Source organism: Cricetulus griseus, chromosome 7, assembly GCF_003668045.3.
Source record: "Cricetulus griseus strain 17A/GY chromosome 7, alternate assembly CriGri-PICRH-1.0, whole genome shotgun sequence".
Classification (NCBI taxonomy): Eukaryota; Metazoa; Chordata; class Mammalia; order Rodentia; family Cricetidae; genus Cricetulus; species Cricetulus griseus.
Genome location: NC_048600.1, coordinates 99,937,665 through 99,963,242, shown reverse-complemented (window position 1 = coordinate 99,963,242; position 25,578 = coordinate 99,937,665). Strand labels below are relative to the sequence as shown.

Genomic DNA, 25,578 nt, shown 5'->3' with positions numbered 1-25,578 from the left:
CTGAGTTCAATTCCCAGCAACCACATGGTGGCTCACAACCATCCGTTATAAGATCTGGTGCCCTCTTCTGGTGTGCAGATGTACATAGAAGCAGAATGTTGTATACATAATAAATAAATAATATCTTTAAAAAAAATTGTTAGTATAGTTTTTGAAATGGTCTTCTACTGACTAGAAGTAATACAATTATATAATCTAGGCAAATATGTCATAAAGATATAATAATTTATATGTATCAGCAGTTCTGTTAGTAATTCTTATTACAGAAAAAGCTGTAGATGCTTTAAAAATGACTGAAGTCTCTGTTCGTAGGTTGGATACACTCCAGACTGGATCTTTCTCCTGAGAAATGTTATGCGCATCAGTCCAGATCAGGGACAGCAGTTTGCTCAAATGTTAGTTCAGGACGAAGAGCCTCTTGCTGATATCACACAGGTAATGGCATGTTAAAACTCTGTAGTTCATAGAGATGGAGCTGGGGGGAGTCTTAACTCTTACAAACTCTTCAGAAGAATAAGCTAAACTTTGAGCTGGCAAATTATGAGTGCCTACAAGGATAAACCCCAAGTACCTTACCAAAACATGTTGCAGAAGTGTAGATTTTCTAAATATTTATTATCTCAAAGCTGTTATTACAGGCACAGGTGTGCCACACCTGTGTATGGTGGTCAGGGGACAACTTGTGGAGTTGTCTTTTCCTACCACCTGTTTGGACCCAGGTAGTCAGGCCTGCTGCACACACAAGCCTCTATCCACTGAGTTGTTAAACTGGCCCAGTAAATATTTTTAAAATAAACACCATTTTGATTAGGGAAGTATATATGAAAAATCATATACATAATATTGTCCAAAAGGCTAAGTAGTGGTATATAAATGATAAAACACAAACAGTGGTGTCCGCTACTGTTGAGGAAAGAGGGGCATATAGAAAAGTATAAGTCGGCCAGGCATTGGTGGTGCATGCCTTTAGTGCCAGCACTCTGGAGGCAGAGGCAGGCAGATCTCTGTGAGTTCGAGGCCAGCCTGGTCTACCAAGTGATTTCCAGGACAGGCTCCAAAACAATACAGAGAAACCCTGTCTCAAAAAATAAAAAAAAAAAAAAAAAAAAAAAAAAAAGTGTAAGTCAACTTTTCATAATTGTATTTCCTTTGATTTTTTTTAAAACTTATTTTTAAACCATTACTCAAAGTAACTGCGTTTTAAATAACTTATTTTAGGTTTAGTTTGTTTTAAGACAAAGTCTCATTCTGTAGCTCTGTAAGCCTGGAATTCATATGTAGACCAGACTGGTTTGGAAGTTCCTACCTCTGCCCCTTGGAATACTAGCATTTACTGGTGGGAGCTGGTTTACTCATACACCTAGTTTTTCCAATAATTTTAAGTATGAGGTCAGGTTGTCTAAATAATATTCTGTAAATCTGGTGGGGTGGGGGGTGAGGCGGTGCTGGAGAGGTGGCTCGGCAATATGGAACCCTTGTTGCTCCTGTAGAGGACCCAGGGTTGATTCCCAGCTCATAGACATCCTTAATTCTCGTTCCAGGGGATATGATGTTCTGTTCTGGCCTCTGAGTACCACACATGCATGTGATGTATATACATACATACATACATACATGCAAAAACTCAAGTCACATATTACTATATGTGATATTCTCATACCTATAAAATAAGTAAATATAAAAAAAACAGTTAAAAATAAGAAAACTTTGAACTTGTATTTTGCATTTTTGTACATAAAAAGATCATGTTGATTTTGTATGCGTGTTGTCAATAATGTTTTGGAAATTTTTAAATTTTTATTAATGTAAAAAATGAGTTTTAGCATGACTTTTTCATACATACACATTTTTTTGTTTGTTCATATTTTCCTCCTAAACTGATCACCCTATTTGGTTCTACCCCTTCAATAGTATCTTATATCTCCTGATTTTTCTCTTTTAATAGATTGTAGATGTCTTTATGGAATACAATCTAATCCAGCAATGTACCGCCTTCTTACTTGACGCTTTGAAGAACAATCGCCCCTCTGAAGGTCCTTTACAGACACGTTTGCTTGAGATGAACCTTATGCACGCACCTCAGGTATGTGTTGTTGTCTTAGTTAGGCTTTCTGTTTCTGTGATAAAACACCATGAACAAATGCAACTTAGGGAGGAAAGGGTTTATTTCATCTTAAACTCTTCACCCCATAACTGAGAAGTCAGGGCAGGAACCTAGAGACAGGAACAGAAGCAGAAGTCATGGAGGAGCACCGCTTATTGGGTTGTTTGGCCTGCTTTCTAATGTAACCTAGGACTACCTACCTGTTCAAGGATGACACTTTGACTGGTGGGCTTCCCCCCTCCCCATCCATCATTAGTCAAGAAAACATCCTACAAACTTGCCTATCAGTAGTCTACTAGAGCCGCTTTGAAAGTTGAGTTTCCCTCTTCCCAGATGACCTTAGCCCATGTCAAGTTGACATTTAAACTGCCAACATAGTTGTCATGCTTCCAATCCTGTTATGATTGATTAAGCAGAAGTTCAGATGTTTACTCAGAGTTTTGAGGTGTTTTTAATGAAGAAAATTTACCTAGCATCCTTTGATATTTTTCATTCATTCAGTATTGAATTGTAATGTCCTTTTTGGGTGTTGTGTATGATGTAAAGAGGAGGTGATACAAGCTCATCTTGTCTGATTTTCTAGGTTGCAGATGCTATTCTAGGTAATCAGATGTTCACCCACTATGACCGGGCTCATATTGCCCAGCTGTGTGAAAAGGCGGGCCTACTGCAGCGTGCATTAGAACACTTCACCGATTTGTATGATATAAAACGTGCCGTTGTTCATACCCATCTTCTTAACCCTGAGGTATTTTGTTTCTTATCTGTTAGTTGTGATTAATTGGTATGTTGGCACTGGATGATAGTTAATTATTCATTTTTTTTTCTCTAGTGGCTAGTGAATTACTTTGGCTCCTTATCAGTTGAAGACTCCCTAGAATGTCTCAGAGCCATGCTGTCTGCCAATATTCGTCAAAATCTACAGATTTGTGTTCAAGTGGCTTCTAAGTATCACGAACAACTATCAACTCAGTCTCTGATTGAACTCTTTGAATCATTCAAGAGTTTTGAAGGTAATTAGGAATGTAAGAATTGGTAGTCAAGAGAGACATATAATCAAACCTTTGGAAATTATCTTTCACAAAACTTAAATTTTATGGGACATGGCCTCTGTGTGTGAGATCCTATGGATATACAGTATAGAAGACCATCTGCTTGGATATTTTATGAGTGAATTAAAAGCAGAATTTGGGATAAAAATGTGTATTGTCTTTGTGTTGTATAAATGAAAATACTGATAGCTAGTTACATGAATATTGCATGCATAGATCTGGCTCTTGAAATAGCAAACAGTTCTCCTAAGGGCATTTTGTGCTTCGCTAGGTTGGTACTGCAGGTGCTTAGTGCTGGGTGATTGCTCACTGTATGGCAGCTGTCTGTGTATGCAAAATCAGCATACTCTTTGACTTCTACCCACTAAGTCACAATAGCATTCGTTCTATCAGTCGTACTTATTTAACCACTTGTTAGGCAGCTCTTAGGGTCATTCGCTAAATCCTGGTCCCTCCTTAACCTTTTTTTCTGTCTTGGTGGTATTAGTGCTCTATGTAGAAGGGGTAGAATAGGAGATTCCGCAAGTTACTTTGGTTTTTGTTTGCTAACAATATGTTGAATTTACTGTTTAGCACAGTAGCTACTGGCCACGTGTAGCTATTTAAAATTTTTGTAGTCAGTCTAGCTGAACTTGTGGTGAGCCGCAGGAGGTTAGTGGCTGAAGCAGACAGTCGTCTAGGTGAGAGAAACTGTCATCGCTGTAGAAAGTTCTGAACAGCACCACACTAAATTCTTTTGAAACTGCTTTTACATGTCTTCTCTTATTTATATGTGGGAAAACGTCTGGTATTTGATACTTGATTTAAAATCTCTCATATGGAATGTGGTATTTGCTTTGCTATTGGTCTCTTACTATTTGAAACTTTGGGGCCAGGCATAGTAGCCACTTGCCTGCGTTTTAGCAATCTGAAGAATGAGGCAGGAGGGTCACATATTCAAGGACAACTTGATCAAAAGCCTCCCCAAAACCAGAAAAACGCTTGTAAACAGAATTTTCTACTTTATAGGGTTTGAAATTTAGGTTTGTTTTATTGAACAGGTTCCTGGATTAATTTGTATTCTTACTGGACTTAAGTAGCCAGTTTATTAGGGACATTTTCTATAACGATGGCTTCTAATTCTTAAATAATTTTCATTCTGCCATTCTTTAGAGTCCATTTAGGCAAGCTTGGTGGCACATGCCATTAATTTCAGCACTTTGGAGTCAGAGGCAGGAGGATTGCTGTGAGTTAGAGTCCAGCCTGACTTACACAATAAAATCCAGGACTATATAGAGAGACACTGCCTCAAAAAACCAAAAAGGCCAGGAAAGGAAATGTGCTTATGTCACTTAATTCCAATTGTTTTTGTCTCTTTAAGGTCTCTTTTATTTTCTGGGATCCATTGTTAACTTTAGTCAGGACCCAGATGTGCACTTTAAATACATTCAAGCAGCTTGCAAGACTGGGCAGATCAAAGAAGTGGAAAGAATCTGCAGAGAAAGCAACTGCTATGATCCTGAGCGAGTTAAGAATTTTCTCAAGGTAGGTGGCTTTGAGTTGCATGCGTGTGGATGGTGAGGGGTCAGCAGTTGTACAAGGGTTCAGTCATGCTTGGAAATCTTTTCCTTACACTTGAAAATTTTAGCATTCTTAAAATCTGTGCTGGGTTATTTTTTTCTAAACTTAATACTCTGTGGTTTTTAAAGAAATAAGGAAGGAAATTAGTAAGTAGTACTTAAGAACTACCATCTGTTTAAAAAGAAGGAAAAACAGTTTCATCTTCTATGAATTTCCTTTTTTTTAAAATTTTCTAAAGAAAAACATTTTGGGGTTTTTAGTTGGTCGTCCCCCTCACCCCCCACCCCCCTATCTAAGACAGGGTCTCCCTACATAGCCTTGTCTATCCTGGAACTCACAGACTAGACTCAAACTCACAGAGATCTGCCTGCCTCTGCCTCTCAAGCGCTGGCATTAAAGGTATGCACCTCTGTGCCCTGTTTTAAGAAAAACATTTTTTTAAAGTTGTTGTTAATACATTTTGGAACGCTTCGATCTTTCCACATATGGTGACACACAGGTGTAAGTAAGGCCAGCACTTGGGAGGCAGATCTCTGAGTTCAAGCCAGCCTGGTCTACATGGTGAGACCTTGTGTTGAAATGGGGGAAGAAGGTAATCACCCTGACCTCCAGTCCTTAGAATGCTTTGATTCCTTTTTTCCTTTCTCTTTCTTTCTTTCTTTCTTTCTTTCTTTCTTTCTTTCTTTCTTTCTTTCTTTCTTTCTTTCTTTCTTCCTGTCTTCCTCTCTTCCTCTTTTCCTCTCTTCCTCTCTTTCTCTCTTTCTCTCTTTATTGGTTTTTCGAGACAGGGTTTCTCTGTGCCTTTGGAGGCTGTCCTGGAGCTAGCTCTTGTCGACCAGGCTGGTCTCAAACTCTCAGAGATCTACCTGCCTTTGCGTCCCCAGTGCTGGGATTAAAGGAGTGTGCCACCACCACCCAGCTTCTTTTTTGTTTCTTTAGGCCCAATTTTTGTTTTATTTTATTTTGTTTTTATTTTATTTTGATTACTGCCTTTTAAATTTTTTGTCTGGGTAACGTGATGTTCGTACTAGGTAGTTTCGTCCTGTCACGTGAGTCCCAGGGATCAGACTCAGATCACCTTTTCAGCAAACACCCTTATCCTTTGAGCCATCTTAACATAGCCCCCTTCCTAGTTTTTTGAGAATGTAATCTCACTTCACAGTGTCTAGGCTGGCCTTGCCTCATTTTCCAGAATGCTGAGGTTATAGGTGACAAACCACATCCATCATTCCTGGCTTAGCTTTCCTTTCTTTTACTGTCTCTTGCTCTGTTTAAAACCATTATTTATGCTTTCATTTTGTGTTGGTGGTGGTGTTCCTGTGCCTACGCAAGTACGTGGAGGTCAGAGGTCAGCTCTTAGGAGTCAGTACTGTCTTTGCATGATGGAGTCCTGGGTCTAGAGCTCAGATAGTTAATCTCGGTGGCAAGCACCTTTACCTACTGAGCCATCTTGCCAGCTCCTCACTTAGATTTTTTTTTTTTTTTTATCAGTTTACCTTTGGTATCATTTTCAGGATCCTTTATTGTATGCTAAGAAAATATCCAGGTTTATTTCTAGCATCAAATTTGCCTGAGTTTAGTTTTCTTTTGAAAATATTAATCATATATAATTCATAAATCAAGAGGTGTTGAGAAATCTTGGTTTTGTGACGCCTGAATTCTGTTGGAAAGAAGTAAAGACTATCTGTGCTGGAGTGAAAAATGATACATTAAAGGATGCTAAGTTTTAGAGTGTAGTTAAGGACTGTTAATTTATTTAGTATTTAACTTTGCTTGTTAGCAGTATGCTCAGGCCTACCAGTAATTTTGGGGGGAAAAATAATAATTTGTAGCTATCTATGAAAAACCAGGAAAACTGTAAAACTCACAGAGTACCATTTTCCCACTGTCACACATATGTAAATGTTTTACTTTTGTCTACTGGGAGAATTCTAGATTGAGCAGAAACCATTTTTATATGAGAATTGCATTTCCACCTCTCTAGCTATTATCACTTGGAGATAGTTCATAGCTGTATAGTTAGTTCTCTTGAATTGATCTCTGTGTCACATAGCTGAACCCATAGGGGTTTTTAATGTAACAAAATAGTCAGTGCTGAAATTGTCTTACATTGTACAATTAAAGATACACTTTATAAGTCACATTTTATCCCATGTGACTTTTCTGGGGAGCCTAGCTAGCATGATAATCCCAAAAATCAAGCTTTCTAGGTAGGGTTCCCAAGCAACCTCCCAAATGCAAGGAGTCGTCGGTCTGTGCTGCTAGTGCACCCACACCATCTCACAGGATGAGGCTCACTTCCTCCTGAGTATCTACTTCTGTTTTTTGTTTTTGTTTTTAAATACAATCAGATTCTTAGTTGAATTTATTTTTGTAATTAAACTCATCTTTTCTTTTAATTTCTCTTCAGCCTTGGGAAGTAATGTTTGAGTTGTCTTTTATGTTAAAACAGGTAAACTTAACGTCATAGCAACTTAAGTACGGCATTCTCAAGTTTAAAAAACAACATTTATAGCCAGACGGTGATGGTGCATGCCTTTGATCCCAGAGACAGGCCATCCATCCTTGCCTCTCTTGAGTTCCAGGACTGGCTCCAAAGCAACACAGAGAAACCCTGTCTCAAAAAATCTCAAAATTTAAGCCAGATATGGCAAACTGTAGTGTGGAACTATTTTCAGACCCATGATCTACTCCTTGCTCCCTTTATCTTACTTTATAACACGCTTTGTCTCCTGGAATTGCCCCAGTTTTCCTGGGTGACTCACTGCTCTGGAACTAGCGTGTTGGAAGCTTGGCATCTGCCCCAGACCATTTTTTTCTAAGACCTTCATAACTTATTCCTTGACCTTTGCTTTCTGATCAAATGTCATGGAGGTTTTTCTCAAGTTACTCGACCTAAAATAGAAACTACTAGAGCTAGGGAAATAGCTCAGTCAGTAAAGTGCTTGTCATGCAAGCATGAGGGCCTGAGGCAGATCCCAAACCCAAGTGAAAATATTGGATGTAATACCTCATGCTTGTAAGCCTTAGCAAGGTGGATCCCTTGGTGAGCTCCAAGCCAATGAAAAGACTGTCTTAAGTGAGGTGAATAGTGTTCCTGAGGAATGTCACCTGAAGTCCTCTAGCCTCTAGATGGGCAAACAATAGAATATCTTTACTAGTTCCTCTTCTTGTCCTGCTTCATTGTCACTCTAATGCCCTGTGCTCTGAAGGAAGCCTGTCTCTCCTCACCCCGTGGCAGTGTTCTTGAGACACAGGACCATTTACTTAAGAGCCTGATACATAAGTACTCGGCAAATCATTGTTACCTTCATGTTGTAAAAAACCTCTACATGAATTTACACAGTTCCAGTTTTTGTCTTAAAATGGCTGCTAGGAAGAATAATGGTTAATAACTTAGTAAACAGTTGAAAATGTATAGATAACATGGGACCAGAGAGATGGCTTATTAGTTAACAGTGCCTGCTGCTCTTCCAGAGGACTCAAATTCAATCCCCAGAACCCATGTGTCGGGTTCTCACAAACTACCTGTAACCCCAGGGGCATCCAATGCTTCTGGCCTTTTCGCTCTTACATACACGTACACATCACTATACACATAATTAAAAGTAAAATATTTGGAAATGTACAGCATTACATTTTATGCACGTTATGAAGGTTTAGACAAACAAGAAAATGCCACAGTTCTTGTTAAGAATGAAATAGCTAAGTGATTTGCTTGTATGTTATTCCACTAAGTGATGAAGCTTGTGTTTTATGTGCACAGAGATTCACTGAATTTTTTTAATGTTTATTTAGGAGGGAAAGTTGGCCTAGAAACTTTGCATTTGTAGAAGCAGACATCCTTTCTAGAAATAATTGAAGCAGCTGTTAGTAGTGTTTTCATTTTTTGAAATGCTCATACACTGACTTTCCTTAATGTGAACAGCCTGTAACTGAACTTTGACTTCAAATTTATAGCCATTTTTATTCTTTCAATTTAGCTTAGCTCACAAATTTTTTTGATATTTTCTGAAGCTTTCATGGATTAAGCTTCATGTGATTTATAATTGGGTAGCTAGAGTCTAATCTTAACCATTTGAATTGTCTGGGAACATTGATCAGTGGTAGAATACTTTTCTAGCCTAATCCCAATACTGGAGGGGAAAATCAAAAGACAAAAGAACCATTTTATTCTAACCCTAAAAAGATTTGGCTACCATTGGGAAAAGTCCTATCCTGCTTAGTTTCTGCTGCCTTAGTTGACTCTTAGAGGAATCATTTATTGAGGGATGTGTCACTGTGTGTAAATGAATTCCTGATGGAAACTGTTGTTTTTTGTGCTGTACCTTATGTCTGTGGAATATAACAGGACATGTATCAGGTAATTGCCCCACACAGGTCTTACCCTTCCCTGTCTATAAAACCTCTGTCAATATAAGTAGGACTGTAGCTTCATCTTTGTAATGATGAAAGCAGTTGGCAATTTAAAGATGTCTTTTCTTTAAATTCTATGTTGTGTTTAATTCATGGCCTTTATCACAGTGCTCTTTGTAGACTTAATTATAGTAGATTGTTAGAGCCTGGGGTATAGCTTGGTATTGGGGAGGACTAGAGAAGAAATCATTAGTTTGAAACAAATGTGAGCTTTTGTACCACCTGTGTGAGGATAGTGACTAAACCAATCGACAAATTCAGCTGAACTATTTATTATAAAAGTCCCAGTGTAGTGATTTTAAAACCTGTGTACTTCTGCTGGTGGCTCACAAATCTTAATTTGTTAATTTTTTTTTTTTTTTTTTAATTACGGATGTGTGGGAAGGTCGTGGCGTTTGCTTGTGAATCTAAGCTTTGCTTAGTAAAATATGTTGAAATGGGGGAGGTGGACATTCAGCTCTGGGGTTATTTCTTTTAACAGAAGAGTCGAGTTTGTATGAACCTCTCTCTCCCATCAGCACAGAATGAATTCTCATATTTTACTTAATGCAAAGGGAAAATTGAAGCTTCTTTGTTTTTCCTTCTCTTTCAGGAGGCAAAACTAACAGATCAGTTGCCACTTATCATCGTCTGTGATCGATTTGACTTTGTCCATGACCTGGTGCTGTATTTATATAGAAACAACCTTCAGAAGTATATAGAGATATATGTCCAGAAGGTAAATATTTTTATACTTCAGTAATTGAAACCTTATCATTATGGTAAGAATGGTCTGTTAGAGTAACTTTTAGTATTTTTTGTCCCAGCACAATCTTTTTGTTGATTAAAATTTTACATCCATGCCAGTATATGATGTGTGAGAACAGAAAACCACTATAGTTGAAGGAGTTGTGAAATCTAGGAACCAAACCCCAAGCACGTGTCTTAAACAATGTTAGATTTAGGTTTTAGAAACTTTGTCTTTTAACTTTAAAGGTATTCTAGCAGGGCTTTTTTGCTGTAATTGAAGCTTTTGCACTTGGTAATCTTCCATGGTTGTCTTGGCTGCTGTTGGTTTTGTACTTAGCATTTGGAGTAATCCTTAGGTAGAACTAAGTAAGCAAACCAACATGGGAGTCTATGGGGCAAGTGCTTTCAATTCTGACCAGACTCTGGGGCCTTTCTAAAAGTGGACTTACGCTGATAAATCTCTGCATCTGACTGGAAATTTAGATTCACAGTTTATGGGCTTTAAAAAGAAAACGGTCTTTTAGATTTTTAAGTCAGTTTTGCTTGTTGATGAAATGATGTGCTTTTTATTTTCTCTTTTCTAAACCTAGGTAAATCCAAGTCGACTCCCCGTGGTTATTGGAGGGTTGCTTGATGTTGACTGCTCAGAAGATGTTATTAAAAATTTGATTCTCGTTGTGAGAGGTCAATTCTCTACTGATGAGCTTGTGGCTGAAGTTGAAAAAAGAAACAGGTGTAGTACTATTTTTCCACATTACAACAGATGACCTTGCAGCCCCAGTAGTGTAGTAATAGCTGACATACAGCTGACTGATGATCTGAAGCTGCTCGGCAGCTAATGGAAAGGGCTCAGGCTAGCTTTCAGAGTTGAAATTGGCCTTTTTTTTTTTTTTTTTCCCTGAAATGTGACTATATTTCTATAGTTACCAGAGGATTGTGCCGTTTGTAACATAGCATGTTGGGGCTTTGTTGTTTCACTAGATTGAAGCTGCTTCTACCTTGGCTTGAGGCCAGAATTCATGAGGGCTGTGAGGAACCTGCTACTCACAATGCATTAGCCAAAATATACATCGACAGTAATAACAACCCTGAAAGGTTTCTTCGTGAAAACCCCTATTATGACAGTCGTGTTGTTGGAAAGTATTGTGAGAAGAGAGACCCACATCTGGCTTGCGTCGCTTATGAACGTGGCCAGTGTGACCTGGAACTCATCAATGTAAGTACTACTTGCTGAGCATGTGCAAAGGCGGCTGTATCCCTTTAACTGCTTGTATTTTTGACTAGCAAAATTTGAATTTCTGTATGATTTTAGGTATTTTGGAGCAGTTCTGGGCAGAGAGGTGCTTTTTTAAAACTTTAACTGGAAATAAGTAGTAAACCTAAATGTGCTCAAAATGTAAAGTGTGTATATACTCTTTCCTGATCTGGCATGTTAACTCTATTAGCTTTACCTGTTCTTGTACATGGTCATACATACCTGAACATAGCATTTTACCTGTTACATACTTCATGGATTTGTGCCCCTTTGAGCTCTATTTTCTAAGGATGAAAAAGTATCTTCACATAGATACTAGCTACAGTCAATATGACATTAGGTACTTTGAAGGATCTGTTTTCTTTCAGTGTTGTCAGGTTTTTGTGTAGTTTAGGATCATAATTATGTCCTCTGTAGTATTTTTATAATGAATCAGTTCTTAGAAATGTATTTTTTTTTTAATGATGGATACCTTTGCTAAACTCCTAATTTTATTTGTATTCTCTTAAAAAATTTTATTTGTGGAATAAAAGCCAAAATTTCCATTTTTAAAAATGTCTTTTTAAAAAAAGACATTTATTTATTATATATATAGTATTCTGCTTGCATGTTTGTCTGCAGGCCAGAAGAGGGCACCACATCTTATTACAGATGGTTGTGAGCCACCATGTGGTTGCTGGGAATTGAACTCAGGACCTCTGGAAGAGCAGTTATTGCTCTTACCTTTGAGCCATCTCTCCAGCCCCCAAAGTTTTCAATGTGAAGTAAACAATTAAGTGGCTATTAGTTAATACACAGTGTTACATAATCACTATTCTTGCCCACCTTTCAGGGTCTCATCATTAAGGAAGAGGTCCTCTTTTCAGTAAAGCTTCTCTATACTCCTGCTTCCCACGAACCCTCACAAATGACAAATCACACTGAACCCCTGTGGGTTTGTCTGTTCTGTATGTTCTGTAAACTAAATGTTTATTTTATTTTATTTTTTGCACATGCATGTGGAAGTTGGGGACAATTTGTAGGAATCTGTTGTCTCCTTCAACTGTATGTGTGCCTGGCCAAAAGTAAAGCATTTCTCATTTTGAGTTTCCCTGTATTACTTCCTAGCCTTTGGGCTACAATCAAGTACTTCTGTAATGGTTCTCTGTGGTGGGATTTAGATCACACACTTCTACTGGGAATACTCTTGCTCCCACCCCACCCTATAATTTAAAGTAATACAATATTAATAATGTTTTAACATCGAAAGTAAGCTGAGTATGGTAGTGAATGTGTGTAATTCCAGCAGGGAGATAGGTTTTTGAAGCTCTGGTACATGAGACCACCATCTCAAAAAAGTAAGCAGATTGTATAATGGAATCCTTTCTTAAAGCCCCTGAAACTTTTTTTTTCCTTTGTTGGGTTTCCATGAGAATATGTGACTGGCATCCCTAAGAGATTATATAGAAGTAATAGATTTCTTACAAAACAAAGAGTTGACATGATTGCAAATAACGTTCAGAGTCATCTGCAGTCTTTTTACTTTTTGTGTTGAAATTAACCCTTGCTATTTTCATTAGGTTTGCAATGAGAATTCCCTGTTCAAAAGTCTTTCCCGCTACTTGGTCCGTCGAAAAGATCCAGAATTGTGGGGTAGTGTGCTACTGGAAAGCAATCCATACAGAAGACCACTAATTGACCAGGTAAAAATGGCAAAAATGGTTCCCTTCCTTTTGACTTGGAATACTTTCCTCTCATTATATACCTAGATAAACTCAAATGAGTCATTTAACTATAGCAGAAAGCAGAAGTTAAAGAACATTAAAATTATATTAAATAAATACAAAATTATACATAGATATACATTAAATTTAAGGAAAGAGAAATCTAAAAATGTAATTATCTTAAGTTCATCATCATTAAAAGGAAATAAATTAGGATTGACTACAAATTACTACCTGAAAAGTTGACTAAATTGAAGACGTTTAAAACATCTCTTCTTGTAAGTCAGCACACAATAAGAATTGATAATATATAATACAAAAATCCAAGTGACTTGGAGGAGGGGAGATGATGACTATGAGTGAATCATGAGCCTATCTCCAATTCTTTTTTAAAAGTCCAAGTAAGTGTCATGGAGATGGTTCCATTGGCAAGCACGAAGACCTGAGTTCACATCCATCCCTATCACCCACATACAAGCTGGGCTTAGGGGTCCCTGTATTTAACCCTAGTCATAAGTAGACAGAGACAGGAGGACCTCTGGGACATCCTGGTCAGCTAGTGCAGTCAAAGTGGATGAGCTCCAGCTTTAGGGAGAGACTTCTATCAAAAGTAGAGAGTGAGCGGGCTGGAGAGATGGCTCAGAGGTTAAGAGCACCGACTGCTCTTCCAGAGGTCCTGGGTTCAGTTCCTGCAACCACATGTTGGCTCACAACCATCTATAATGAGATCTGGTGCCTTCTTCTAGTGTGCAGATATACATGGAAGCAGAATGTTGTATACATAATAAATAAAATCTTTAAAAAAAAAATAGAGAGTGAGCAAGACACCTGGTATCAAGACACTTTGATACATGCACATGCACCTGAACGCATTGATGCACACAACCACAGTAATAGTACCTAATAGCACACACAATGCTCAAATCAATCATAGTGAATCTAACTAAAGTACCACAGTACACAAGTTTTTATACCTATATGATAATTGCAATCTCAAATTTAAAGTGCTAGTTATTGCTCATTATTATAATGATTCTTAAATTCCTCTGATAGACAAAGAGGTACAGCACTCTGAAGAATAGATTACTACCTCTGAGTTTTTCACTAACCCGGGGAAGCATTTCCAAGGCACATTCTCAAGTAGATAGAAAGCTTCCTGCAGTCATCATGGCGTCTGGGCATATGAAAGTAGCTAAAACCAGGGTTGTTCAATTTATAATCTATATCTAGGGATTTGAAAATAGGAAGCCATTAAAATAATAGTGGTAAGTGTTGTTATGGACAGTGTTTTATGAGGAGAAAGTAAAAATTACATAATTGCTCATGTTAATGTAATTATTAATGTGTGTTCATGTTTGTGTACAAAGATCGTTGTGAAGTTATAGGTAGTTTTTCTTCTATTTAAGGTTTTCTAATAAGTTATTTAACCTATTCTTAATAGGCCATGTCTTTTTAAAAATACTTTGATTTTTCATAACCATTCCCTGTATATCATCTGTAGGTTGTACAGACAGCCTTGTCTGAAACTCAGGACCCAGAAGAGGTGTCAGTAACTGTGAAGGCTTTTATGACAGCAGATCTTCCTAATGAACTCATTGAACTGCTGGAGAAAATTGTCCTTGATAACTCTGTATTCAGTGAACACAGGTACGCTGGCAGAGGATTGCACCAGCTTTCTGCTGTCTTTGATTGCAGCCAGTCAGTTTGGGGAGGCAGTTTTCTGAATTGTTACTCCTTGATACTCTGACCTCTTCCTACGCTTTCCCCTGAGACAGATCACCCTCCAGTGCCGTAGTGTTTATTCCTTATCACTGATGGGCTTTATGAACTTTGTGGTTCAATGTCTTGGTTTCTAAAGGAATCTGCAAAACCTCCTCATCCTCACTGCAATTAAGGCTGACCGAACACGTGTTATGGAGTATATTAACCGCCTGGATAATTATGATGCTCCAGATATTGCCAATATTGCCATCAGCAATGAGCTGTTTGAAGAAGCATTTGCTATTTTCCGGAAGTTTGATGTCAATACTTCAGCTGTTCAGGTAATCTTGAAATTAGATAAATTGAGATAATGACTTTGTGTAAAGAATGCATTGCCTTATGATGGCATGCACAGATTGCTGTCACAATAGAATAATCACAAAAATGCTATAGGTAATAATGAATAAGATCCATTTTACTGTAACACCAATTCAAAAATGTTGCCCAGGTCTTAATTGAACATATTGGAAACTTGGATCGTGCATATGAGTTTGCTGAACGCTGCAATGAACCTGCTGTTTGGAGTCAACTTGCAAAAGCTCAGTTGCAGAAAGGAATGGTGAAGGAAGCCATTGATTCATACATCAAAGCAGATGATCCTTCATCCTACATGGAAGTTGTTCAGGCTGCCAATACTAGTGGTATGACTTCTAATCTTTATGCCTTTGAGATCTTAGAAAATTGCTAAGCCAAGCATTTGGATATCTTAACGTTTAATTGTGTGAAAGTTAGATGCTTCTTTATTACTTATGAAAGCTTTTAGCCCAGCATGTTGACCCAGCTAAAGTCTGACTGCATTGTGTGAATTTAGAAGGTCCCCAGAGGTTAATTTTGTATTGAAGTCTAATAAAATCCTGATAGAACTCTGATATGTAACTTTAAAGGAAGCATGTAGGGAAGGTATCAAATATTCTTTGGGTCAATAATACAGAAGTATAGTGGAATTTTTATACTTTCAGGTATATTCATTTTTATGTGTTATTCTATGTGATGTTTCTTTGTAAAGGGAGTTAAGTTGCTGAAGTGATGTACACTTGCCATCCTAGCACTTGGGAAGTTGAGGCAGGAGGCCTTAGGTTCATGGACAGCCTGGGCATCATAATAATCATTGTGTGTGTGTTTGTGGAATGCTTGTGTGTAGGTACATGAAAGGCCAGAGGACAGGCTCTGTTTTCCCCCTTAAGGCACTATCCACTTAAAAAAAAAAAAAAAAAAAAAAAAGGTCTCTTGTTGGTCTGGGTATCACTAAGCAATTTGGGCCAGCAAGCATAAGCATATAGCAAAATCCACAAGCATAAGCATATAGCAAAATCCACTCTCAAAAAAATAAATTAATAATAATTGTAGTTGACGGTGGCGGGGGGCGGGGGGGCGCCGACACACTAATAGCAGATCTTATATATTTGGTTGAGATATAAAATAAGGATGCTAATCTATGGGCTTATTTGTCTCTTTATTTAGGAAACTGGGAAGAACTGGTGAAGTATTTGCAAATGGCCCGAAAGAAGGCTCGAGAATCCTATGTTGAAACAGAATTGATATTTGCGCTGGCTAAAACAAATCGCCTTGCAGAATTAGAAGAGTTCATCAATGGGCCAAATAATGCTCATATTCAGCAAGTGGGTTTCCTGTTTAAATATGTGTGTATGTTTAGTGGGATGCTTGTATATAGGTGCATGCAGAGGCCAGAGGCCAAGCTCTGTTTTTACCACTCAGGCACTATCTGCTTAAAAAACACAGACAGGGTTTATTGTTGGCCTGGGTGTCAAAAGGTAATTTAGGCCAGCTGGCCAGCATGTATAAAGGATTGGTTTGTCACTGCATCAGTGCATACTATCATACTTGGCTTTTTATGTGGGTGGTGGGTATTGAACTGGGTCCTAATGTTTGCAAGTACCTTTCAACTGAATTATCTCACTGGCTCCACATTTTAAACATATGTCAAACTCAAGGAGTAAGCAATTTTATCATTTTGGAAGAATCAACACATTAGTGCTAAGAAATTAAATTATCCTTAGAGGCAGAGTGTGTGTGTGTGTTCATTCATTTTGTTTGTAATTTTGGAGATGGAATCTCTCAGGTGGCCTTGAACTTGGGGTGCTCCTGACTCAACTTCTTGGGTACTGGATTACAGCATATGCAATGTCCCTATCTATTCCTCAGTGTAAAAATATTAACTTGAAAAAGGGATTGAACTGAGACCTCTATTTTACTGATCATGGATTACCTTTTCCCCACTAGGTTGGTGACCGTTGTTATGATGAAAAAATGTATGATGCTGCTAAGCTGTTGTACAATAATGTTTCTAACTTTGGACGCTTGGCATCTACCCTTGTTCACCTTGGTGAATATCAGGCAGCAGTTGATGGTGCTAGAAAAGCTAATAGTACTCGAACATGGAAGGAGGTAATCTAAATCCAAGTTTGAATGATGACTTAAGATTCTGTTTGAAAATTCTGTTTGTACTGTTGAGTTGAAATAACTGTCTGCATTTATATTTGGATTCTCATAGTGGAAAATTATATTCTAGGTCTGCTTTGCCTGTGTAGATGGGAAAGAATTCCGTCTTGCTCAGATGTGTGGACTTCATATTGTAGTACATGCAGATGAATTAGAGGAACTTATCAACTACTATCAGGTAACGAACACCAGACCTTTATATGGATTGAGATCTTTGTATAGATATTCTGTCCTCTAATTGCACATTTCCCTTGTTTAGGATCGTGGATATTTTGAAGAACTCATTACCATGTTGGAGGCAGCCTTGGGACTAGAACGAGCTCACATGGGAATGTTTACCGAACTAGCTATTTTGTATTCTAAATTCAAGCCACAGAAAATGAGGGAACACCTGGAGTTGTTCTGGTCGAGAGTGAATATTCCTAAGGTAACAATCTTCACCACTGTAAGGCAGCTCTAATCATTTAGGCTGATAGCAGGAGTTGGGCTTACATCTTACACGACTGGTCTATGTTGTGCAGGTGCTGAGAGCTGCAGAACAAGCCCACCTTTGGGCAGAGCTGGTGTTCCTGTATGACAAGTATGAAGAGTATGATAATGCCATAATCACCATGATGAACCATCCCACTGATGCATGGAAGGAAGGGCAGTTCAAAGACATCATCACCAAGGTATATACCTTCAGAGATATGGGCTGTGGAAAGACAGGGCTCGTTGGGGACGAACTGGCTTTTAATGCATGGGTTTCTCCTATTTTAGGTGGCCAATGTGGAGCTGTACTACAGAGCAATCCAGTTCTACTTAGAATTCAAGCCTCTGTTGTTAAATGACTTGCTTATGGTGCTGTCTCCACGGTTGGATCACACTCGTGCTGTCAATTATTTCAGCAAGGTAACCATTTCAAACCGACTTCATAGTGAAGATTCATAGACCTTCAACCATGGCTATCTTTCTAACAAACTTTATTTTAAAGGTTAAACAGCTACCACTGGTGAAACCATATTTACGCTCAGTTCAGAACCACAACAACAAATCTGTGAATGAGTCACTGAACAACCTCTTTATTACAGAAGAAGATTACCAGGTAAAACCTTTGGATTCTTGTAAATACTTAAAACATGGTTCTGATTAGGTTTAAAGTTGGCTTTAAACAGGTTCTGTGGTAAAAGCTACTGTTACCTTTACATTTATAAAGAAGCAGGCACGTGGGTGCCTAGGCTTCTTCAGTTAGTCCATAAAACTTACTTGTTATTAAGTACTTAACTATTACTTTTCTTTAAAAAAAAAAAAAACTATTACTTTTCTTTATTTTAGTATTTGTCTCATATTTTAGTATTTGTCTTTTAAATTTGCTTTTGTGAAAGATAGCACATAAATAGAAAATGTCTAGGTTAAGCTAGTTGCCTTGTTTTCTTTCACTTAATAATTGTTGACCTGACTGGAACTTGCCTAGTAGTGCATAAAGTGCAGTCTTGCCTCAGAATCTGGCTTCTGGATCAGCATGATTCCTTTAGGCTCATAGTCTAGCCTGTAAGGCTGAATATCATGTAATTTTATGAATTATTTCCTGGCAGCATAAGTTGTTGTCCATATTACATATTCTCCCAGCTCCATAGCTATTCAAGTTAGTATCAGTACTGGAAACCTTGGAGCAGATTGCCCTTTCAGAAAATTGTGCAGTACATTTGAGGATTTTATTTATTGTATTAGAAGTAGATGAAGAAGATTGACATCTGAATCCAGCTTACAACTTTTGTAGTTTGATGCTTGAATCTATGTTGTTATATTTTATGCTATCATCTAATTGCCTGCATCAAAATGAATTGTGAAAAATAAATGTTAAAAGTAAAAGCCTTTTTGACTTTTGAATTGCTTTGTCTCTTAAGGCTCTACGAACATCAATAGATGCTTATGACAACTTTGACAATATCTCACTTGCTCAGCGTTTGGAAAAACATGAACTCATTGAATTCAGAAGAATTGCTGCTTATCTCTTCAAAGGCAACAATCGCTGGAAACAGAGCGTAGAGCTGTGCAAGAAAGACAGCCTTTACAAGGTTGATAAAGTGGGGGTGGGCTGTCCAATCAACTCAGATAGTGTCTTACAAGTGTTAGTTTCATGGGTATGAGAATTGGTAGTGTAACTCTCTTTTGTGAATGTGGTCTTTTAGTCAGTGGGGTTTTGTTTTGTTTTGTTTTGTTTTTTAACTTCCAGGACTGGTTTGTGTCAGCATCCTTGGATAAACCTCTAACCTTCATTGTTTCTCTGAATAGGACGCGATGCAGTATGCCTCTGAATCTAAAGATACAGAATTGGCTGAAGAACTCCTACAGTGGTTTTTGCAGGAAGAAAAAAGAGAGTGCTTCGGGGCTTGTCTCTTTACCTGTTATGATCTTTTAAGGCCAGATGTCGTCCTGGAAACGGCATGGAGGCACAATATCATGGATTTTGCCATGCCCTATTTCATCCAGGTCATGAAGGAATATTTGACCAAGGTAATGACGCTTAGAAGTATATTCAAAACTAATAATCTTGAGAATATGTGCAATTCTACATGCATATTAGTTTTATTTTTTCTAATATAAATTGTTTAGTTGATCATAAAATGTTCCTATTACATAGAATTTTTCTTAAGTGTTGACAGATGCCATGACTAGGAAGGGAACTCAAGCTTGTCATTGTTTACCCTCTCTGTATTCTTCAAGTGAATAGCACTCTCTGTTTTAATATTTGAGATCTTTTAAAATAGCATTTTAAAATTAATTCCTATAACTCAGATTTCCATATATACTTCTGTAGACTCCCTTTGGTTTCTGACTTCATGTCTTTACCTGTTTCCCATGGGGAAGCTCTGTTGTATTAACAGCCTGCTAGTCATCACAGATTTTTTTTTTGGTAATCAGATATCTAATTTAAAAATACAATAGGAAATTTGCAATTACCCATGTTTCCTAAATACACATTAAATAAACTGAGGAGACAGCCACTTTATAAAATTTACTGTTCATGTTAGCATCTCTTTTTAATGTTAGAATAGATTTTGCTTGTCCTGAGTTACTAGCTATGCATAGAAAAATAATATTAAAAGATCCATTTTTGTCAGAACAAATCAAGTCTCACTTCTGTTCTCTTCAGCATGCCTGAGTACAAGTGGGGGAAACACTACAAATAAACCCCAGGATAGAAAGTTTTTTCCTCAAGGGATCACCTACCTACATACCTCATGTTGCACTTAGATTTTTTTTTAAGGGAATAATATTTTATGTAAGTTCAGTTCAGTGTGATTAAAAGAGTTACCCCAGTTTAGCCCCAGGGGAGCCAAGCTTCTTTTCTTATGCATAATGCCACCTTTTGAGACCTGGCTGCTGTTAACCTAAGTGCTGTCCATTACTAGCCATTAAGCTGCTTCCTTTCACACTGACTTAGCATAAATACTTCTGCAGTGAGCTTTGAAGTTAAAAGGATTCTCAATTTTGCTTCCGTTTGCCCTTGACTTCCACTTCGCTCCTACCTTTTTTAGTGGGTACATGTTTCTCCCCTGAACCTTTGTTGCTGATTCTACCTTTTTATGCTCAATATGGAATTTGATTTTTTTCTAAGCTGCACCTTCTGAATTCCTTTGCAGGTTGATGCAATAAAGGAAAAGGTGAAAGTTGATTCTTTTCCATCTTTAAGTCTGGAGGACTAAGTCTAAGGAATTTGCATGATTTTTTTCCTTCCTTTTCTACACTGCTGCTGCTGCTTTCCCCCCAATAAATTTTCACTAAGCCTCTGCAAGTCCCTTGAAACATAACTATAATAGAGCTGTAGGACATTAGTAGATGTTTGCTACTAATCGGCTAATAGGCTTTAGGAAGGGCAGGAGGCTAATCAGTAGTTGGTTCACAGTCTCTCTTTAATATATTAAAACTGAGCATGGTGAGTTTCAATATTAATTCCAAACTATCAGGAAATTTCTTTTCCCTGTCAGGGTATCTGGACGATAGTAGGACTCTCTTAATATTTTAAATAAATTAAAATACCTTCTTTTTTATTTTGTGAGCTTGCCTGACAGTTGTTGAATTTATATCTGTATGTACATGCCCTAAGAGGCTTTTGGAGTTCTGTGGGGCTTTTTTGTTTGTTTGTTTCCTGGGGTTTTTGTGGTATTGAAGGACTGTGATCCAGTTTCTGATCTCTTGATTCTTACTAATTTTTTTTGCTGAAAGTAGATACAAGAGATACTAGCTGCTTCCGAAGAGACTTTCCTCATGTTTCTCCAGGTGTCCAGTTCTCATGGTGCTAGTCCATTTTTAAGAGGAACCAAAACCTTTTCAATCATGAGAGAGCCAAGCTTGCTGTAACTGTTGCTAAGCAACATGGATTGCTTATGTTTATAACAAGGCAGTATTAACACCTATCTGTCATAAGGCATGCCTTAGAAACTACCTAAAATTTGCTCTCTTGTTGATTACTTGCCTCATCATCCAAGGATGCCAAATTTAGGCACCATTTGGTTGCTGCTTTCTTCATTGGCTTGTCTCCATCCCAGTATAAATGAAACAAACTTTAAAACTTATGTCTTGTGTAAAATTATGGCTAGAAAGGGGTGGGGAGGTAAAGGAGTGTTAAATTTAAATGAATTTGGGTGGGGCCAATGCCTTGGGATTCTGTTGATAAGACTGGAGTCACCACTGGAACTTAGGGCAAACCTGAGTAAAATGCATTGTGTGTGAGGCCCTTCAGCAGCTAGTAAGCAAGACAGCTAGAAAGCGTGTGTGTGTGTGAAAAATGGGTCATTGAACTGTAGTGTTATGCGTTGTTTTAAATCAAGCATGTACAAGTCATTGCAATTACATCATACTACTCCGAAACATAGAGCATTGCTGTGGGCTGTGTGTGTTTCTTGAGAGCCTGTATGGCACCAGTCATCTTCAGATCTCACTTCTTGCTTCAGTACTTTTGCCTTTTTTTCATGCACACATACACCAAAGTAACTGACTGCATGTTAACTTTTACTCTGCAGCATATTGCAGTCTTTGTGGAAAAGCCTTTTGCATTTTAGTTGATTTTCAATTTTACCAATGGAACTGATTTCAGTGACATGATTATGTTTAATTTTTCTTCTTAAACCCAAGGATCAGAAACTTTTGTTACAGCTCTTAACAAAAGCTTATGTTCATAAAAGCCTTCTCTGGTTTTTCTTTTTTTTTTTTTTGTGCAATCTAAATTGGGCTATTAGACAAAAATTGGCTGTTCCTGTGCCAGAGGCTGTCCCATTATATAAAAACATCAACATTTTTGCTTATGTTGGTGTTTCTCCTCTGGAATTTGTGTTTCTCCTCCTCCTTCCTTGCCTATGTCAGTGACTGGGCATTTGGATAATGCTGGCTCTTCTAGTCTCCCATGTGTTTCTGTAGCAGACCTGTGTTCAACAATATGTGTCTGTTTACTTGAGTTTTTTTTTTTTTTTTTCCTTGAAAGTCTGGAGATGTATTATGCAGTGCTGGGTTTTTTTGGTTTCATTTTTCTTTTATCTTAGAAATTATTTATGTACAGTCATCCATGTTTCCTGTATAACTTTTGTAAACCATTCTCACATATTAGCTAGCTAGGTTAGCAAACCCCAAATGATCTTGATGGCATAGCTATGCTTTAAATTCTACAGATGAATAATTTTTCTTATAGATTGAAAGCCAAATAGTGGGTATTTCACATGATCCTTACATTCCATGGTAGTCTTTAATTTGATATTAGGATTATTTGTAACATGTTCATAAAGGCTATAAAACAAGAAAACCGTAAACAAAAGCAAACTACCACCCAGGGATACACAATGAGACTGTTCTCCCCCCCCCAAAAACACACACACACACACACACACACACACACACACACACACACACACACACACACACACACACACCCCCGAAACAAAACAAAGCAAACCCATTTTCCTAGGGTAAACAAACTACTGAAGCTTAGTTCTCAAAAGTCCTTTAACAAGCCTGGATTAGACCCAGCTTGCTTTTAACATGGAGCAATTAGTATACGAATAAAACATTGTCTTGAGCTGGCTCACCTAGGACAGGCATTTGCTGCCTTGATTCTGTCTTTGGGGCCCACATGGTAGAATGAGAAAACCATCTAGGCAAATTGTCCTCTGACCTCCACAAGCACACCATGACACATGGTTGTCTTCCCTGCCCCCCAGTAAATGCATGCAATTTTTAAAATTGCAAAATAATACTGTCCTAACCTTCTGTGCCTGTGTATACACTCAAAAGTACTATTTTAAGTTTCCAGTAGAACACAGGTCCTGCTTTAGCCTTTTGAAAGATCGAGTTTTTACAACTTTTCCAGGGATCTACATGTCTGCTCATGTGCCTCCCTCCACCCCACCTTTCTGCATTGTGTTTTGGAGGAGTATATGAGGTTCCTTTCTACACTCACATTCTTAGCACACTTTCAGTCTTAAAAACAGTATATAGAACACTGAAATTTGAAGTTTAGTAGTAGAGAAAAACTGGCTCAGATGCCAGATTTTAAATACAGTTTAAACTACAAATAATAGGCTAGTGTAAAGGCAATGTGAGTATATGGTACAGAAGATTCTATAATGCCAGGATCCTGTTATTTTTCTCAGTGTGTGTCACAGACTTACTGAATGACGTTATGTTAGCCCCATAGGGAACTTCCAGCTTTTTTCAGCCCCATTTTCTAGAGATGGAAATACAAGGGTTGAAGAAGTGGTTTGCCAAAGCCCCCACCTAGCTCTTAATAGAGCTGAGTAGTAGCCATCATGCCCTTCACTCATACACTGATATTGCCCAATTTGATTAGCTAGTGTAGTGTAGTGTAGCCATTTATTTCTTTGGCTTCATTAAAAGTAAAAGCTTTCTTCTAAAGTTGGAGCCAAGTCAGGTAACCCTGGTTACTTCTTAGAGACATGTTCCATTAATCTTTGCATTTAGTTGTCTCAGACAACTAAGAAAAATGATGTTACACAGTAAGATTGAAAATGGAGTTCCTTGAAACTTAGGCTTCGGTCTATAAAATACAAGCCTCAGCATAGTTGTCGAAGCTGCTTATCCTGCTCAAGTACTTAGACTCATTTCACTTTTTTCAAACTTATTTCCCCTGGGAAGGAAGTCTTGATAGTTCACGAGTTCCTTACCACCTCTGATAGTGTGTACACTTCCTTCTCACTTTCTCCCTTGCTCAGGCTGCATCCCAGCATGTCCAGTCTTAGCCTGGTGTGAGCTCTTATGCATTTATAAACCCCTCCTTCCTGAGGGGTTATAATGACAGTGCTGAAAACCTCCCTTACTGAAGTATGAATATTGCTGTTGAATTTGACGGGGCCTGAGAATGTTCTTGGCAGTCTGTTTTATTTTGAAAGAATTTAACATACTAAGGCTTTTCCACTCTCTGCCATAAACCTAAGTTTGTAGTGCTTTTGAGATTCTAACTGGTACAACCTGTTTTTCTCTAGGTGGATAAATTAGATGCTTCAGAGTCGTTGAGAAAAGAAGAAGAACAAGCTACAGAGACTCAGCCCATCGTTTATGGTAATCTGTCTCTTTTTAAGTTAGACCCTCTCAAATGTAGTAAGTTTTGAAAGGAGCAGTCGATGTGGTGAGTTAAGGGATGGTCCTCCCAACTATTACTGTTTTCTCCTGAGGACCATTTAAAATGCTTTTTGATATTATCTACTTTGATAATCTTCCATGTATAGAATATCTCAGAAATAGCCATTAAAGATGGCCTAGGTTTTCCTGTTGCCTGATTAATGACTGGTCTGTTTGCTCCTAAGTCACTAAGAAAGAATTAACTAACAATGGATTGGATTTGGTTTTTAGAAGAACCAATGTGCCATGTCTGTCTTCAGTGCGCTTTACATAAAGAATGCATCCTCAATTTAAAACTTACCTAGGACAGAAAATGGGGGTTGAGTGCCTTTAATCCCAATACTCAGGAGGCAGAGGCAGTCGGATCTCTGTTAGTTAAAGACCAGCCTGATCTACAAGAGCTAGTTCCAGGACAGCCTCCAAAGCCACAGAGAAACCGTGTTTTGGGAAAACCAAAAAAAAAAAAAAAAAAAAAAAAAAAAACCATGGGGTTTGAGTTTCAATTTGAGACCTTTCCAGAGATATAGTACATCCAAACCCTAAAGTAATTATTTAAAGCAGTTTGTCATCCTCTTCTACTAGCCTGTGTGGGTTGAATGATTAAAAGAAGTATGCTTAAAAGTTTTTTGGAAGGAAGTATAAAATTATGACCATTTTGTCTCAGGCAGTTTAGGGAATCATCATCATTATTATTATCATTATTATTGATAAACAGTTTAGAGGAATTTAGGGGACGGGGTAGTTTTGATGAAGGACTGGGTAGACCTAAAATGTTACATGAGGTTTGACATATTTGAAATAGGAAACAAAAAAAATGATAGTGGTTATTTAGTAGGCATCCATAGACTGCTGGGCCTTCATGGTGTTTTAAGTAGGTTGAACTAGGGTTAGAATTTTCAAGATAATCCAAAGGTGATTCTTTGGTAA

At 37.9% G+C, this 25,578-nt stretch overlaps 1 protein-coding gene across 2 annotated transcripts in view; it reads left to right on the top strand.

Moving 5' to 3' along the window:
- Cltc (clathrin heavy chain) overlaps positions 1–25,578 on the top strand; it is a 62,091-nt gene that overhangs the window by 34,790 nt on the left and 1,723 nt on the right. The window contains exons 10-32 of one of the 2 annotated variants that reach the window (XM_027426351.2): positions 313–435; positions 1,946–2,083; positions 2,688–2,852; positions 2,937–3,117; positions 4,517–4,680; positions 9,725–9,850; positions 10,452–10,594; positions 10,843–11,077; positions 12,676–12,798; positions 14,321–14,466; positions 14,678–14,861; positions 15,029–15,221; positions 16,042–16,199; positions 16,822–16,986; positions 17,111–17,218; positions 17,300–17,467; positions 17,562–17,711; positions 17,800–17,931; positions 18,014–18,124; positions 18,927–19,097; positions 19,315–19,536; positions 20,667–20,687; positions 24,516–24,591. In XM_027426351.2, the coding sequence (XP_027282152.1) occupies positions 313–435; positions 1,946–2,083; positions 2,688–2,852; positions 2,937–3,117; positions 4,517–4,680; positions 9,725–9,850; positions 10,452–10,594; positions 10,843–11,077; positions 12,676–12,798; positions 14,321–14,466; positions 14,678–14,861; positions 15,029–15,221; positions 16,042–16,199; positions 16,822–16,986; positions 17,111–17,218; positions 17,300–17,467; positions 17,562–17,711; positions 17,800–17,931; positions 18,014–18,124; positions 18,927–19,097; positions 19,315–19,536; positions 20,667–20,687; positions 24,516–24,591 (3,403 nt within the window). The remainder of the gene's footprint in view (positions 1–312; positions 436–1,945; positions 2,084–2,687; positions 2,853–2,936; positions 3,118–4,516; positions 4,681–9,724; positions 9,851–10,451; positions 10,595–10,842; positions 11,078–12,675; positions 12,799–14,320; positions 14,467–14,677; positions 14,862–15,028; positions 15,222–16,041; positions 16,200–16,821; positions 16,987–17,110; positions 17,219–17,299; positions 17,468–17,561; positions 17,712–17,799; positions 17,932–18,013; positions 18,125–18,926; positions 19,098–19,314; positions 19,537–20,666; positions 20,688–24,515; positions 24,592–25,578) is intronic. The other variant, XM_027426353.2, reaches the window with a different exon arrangement.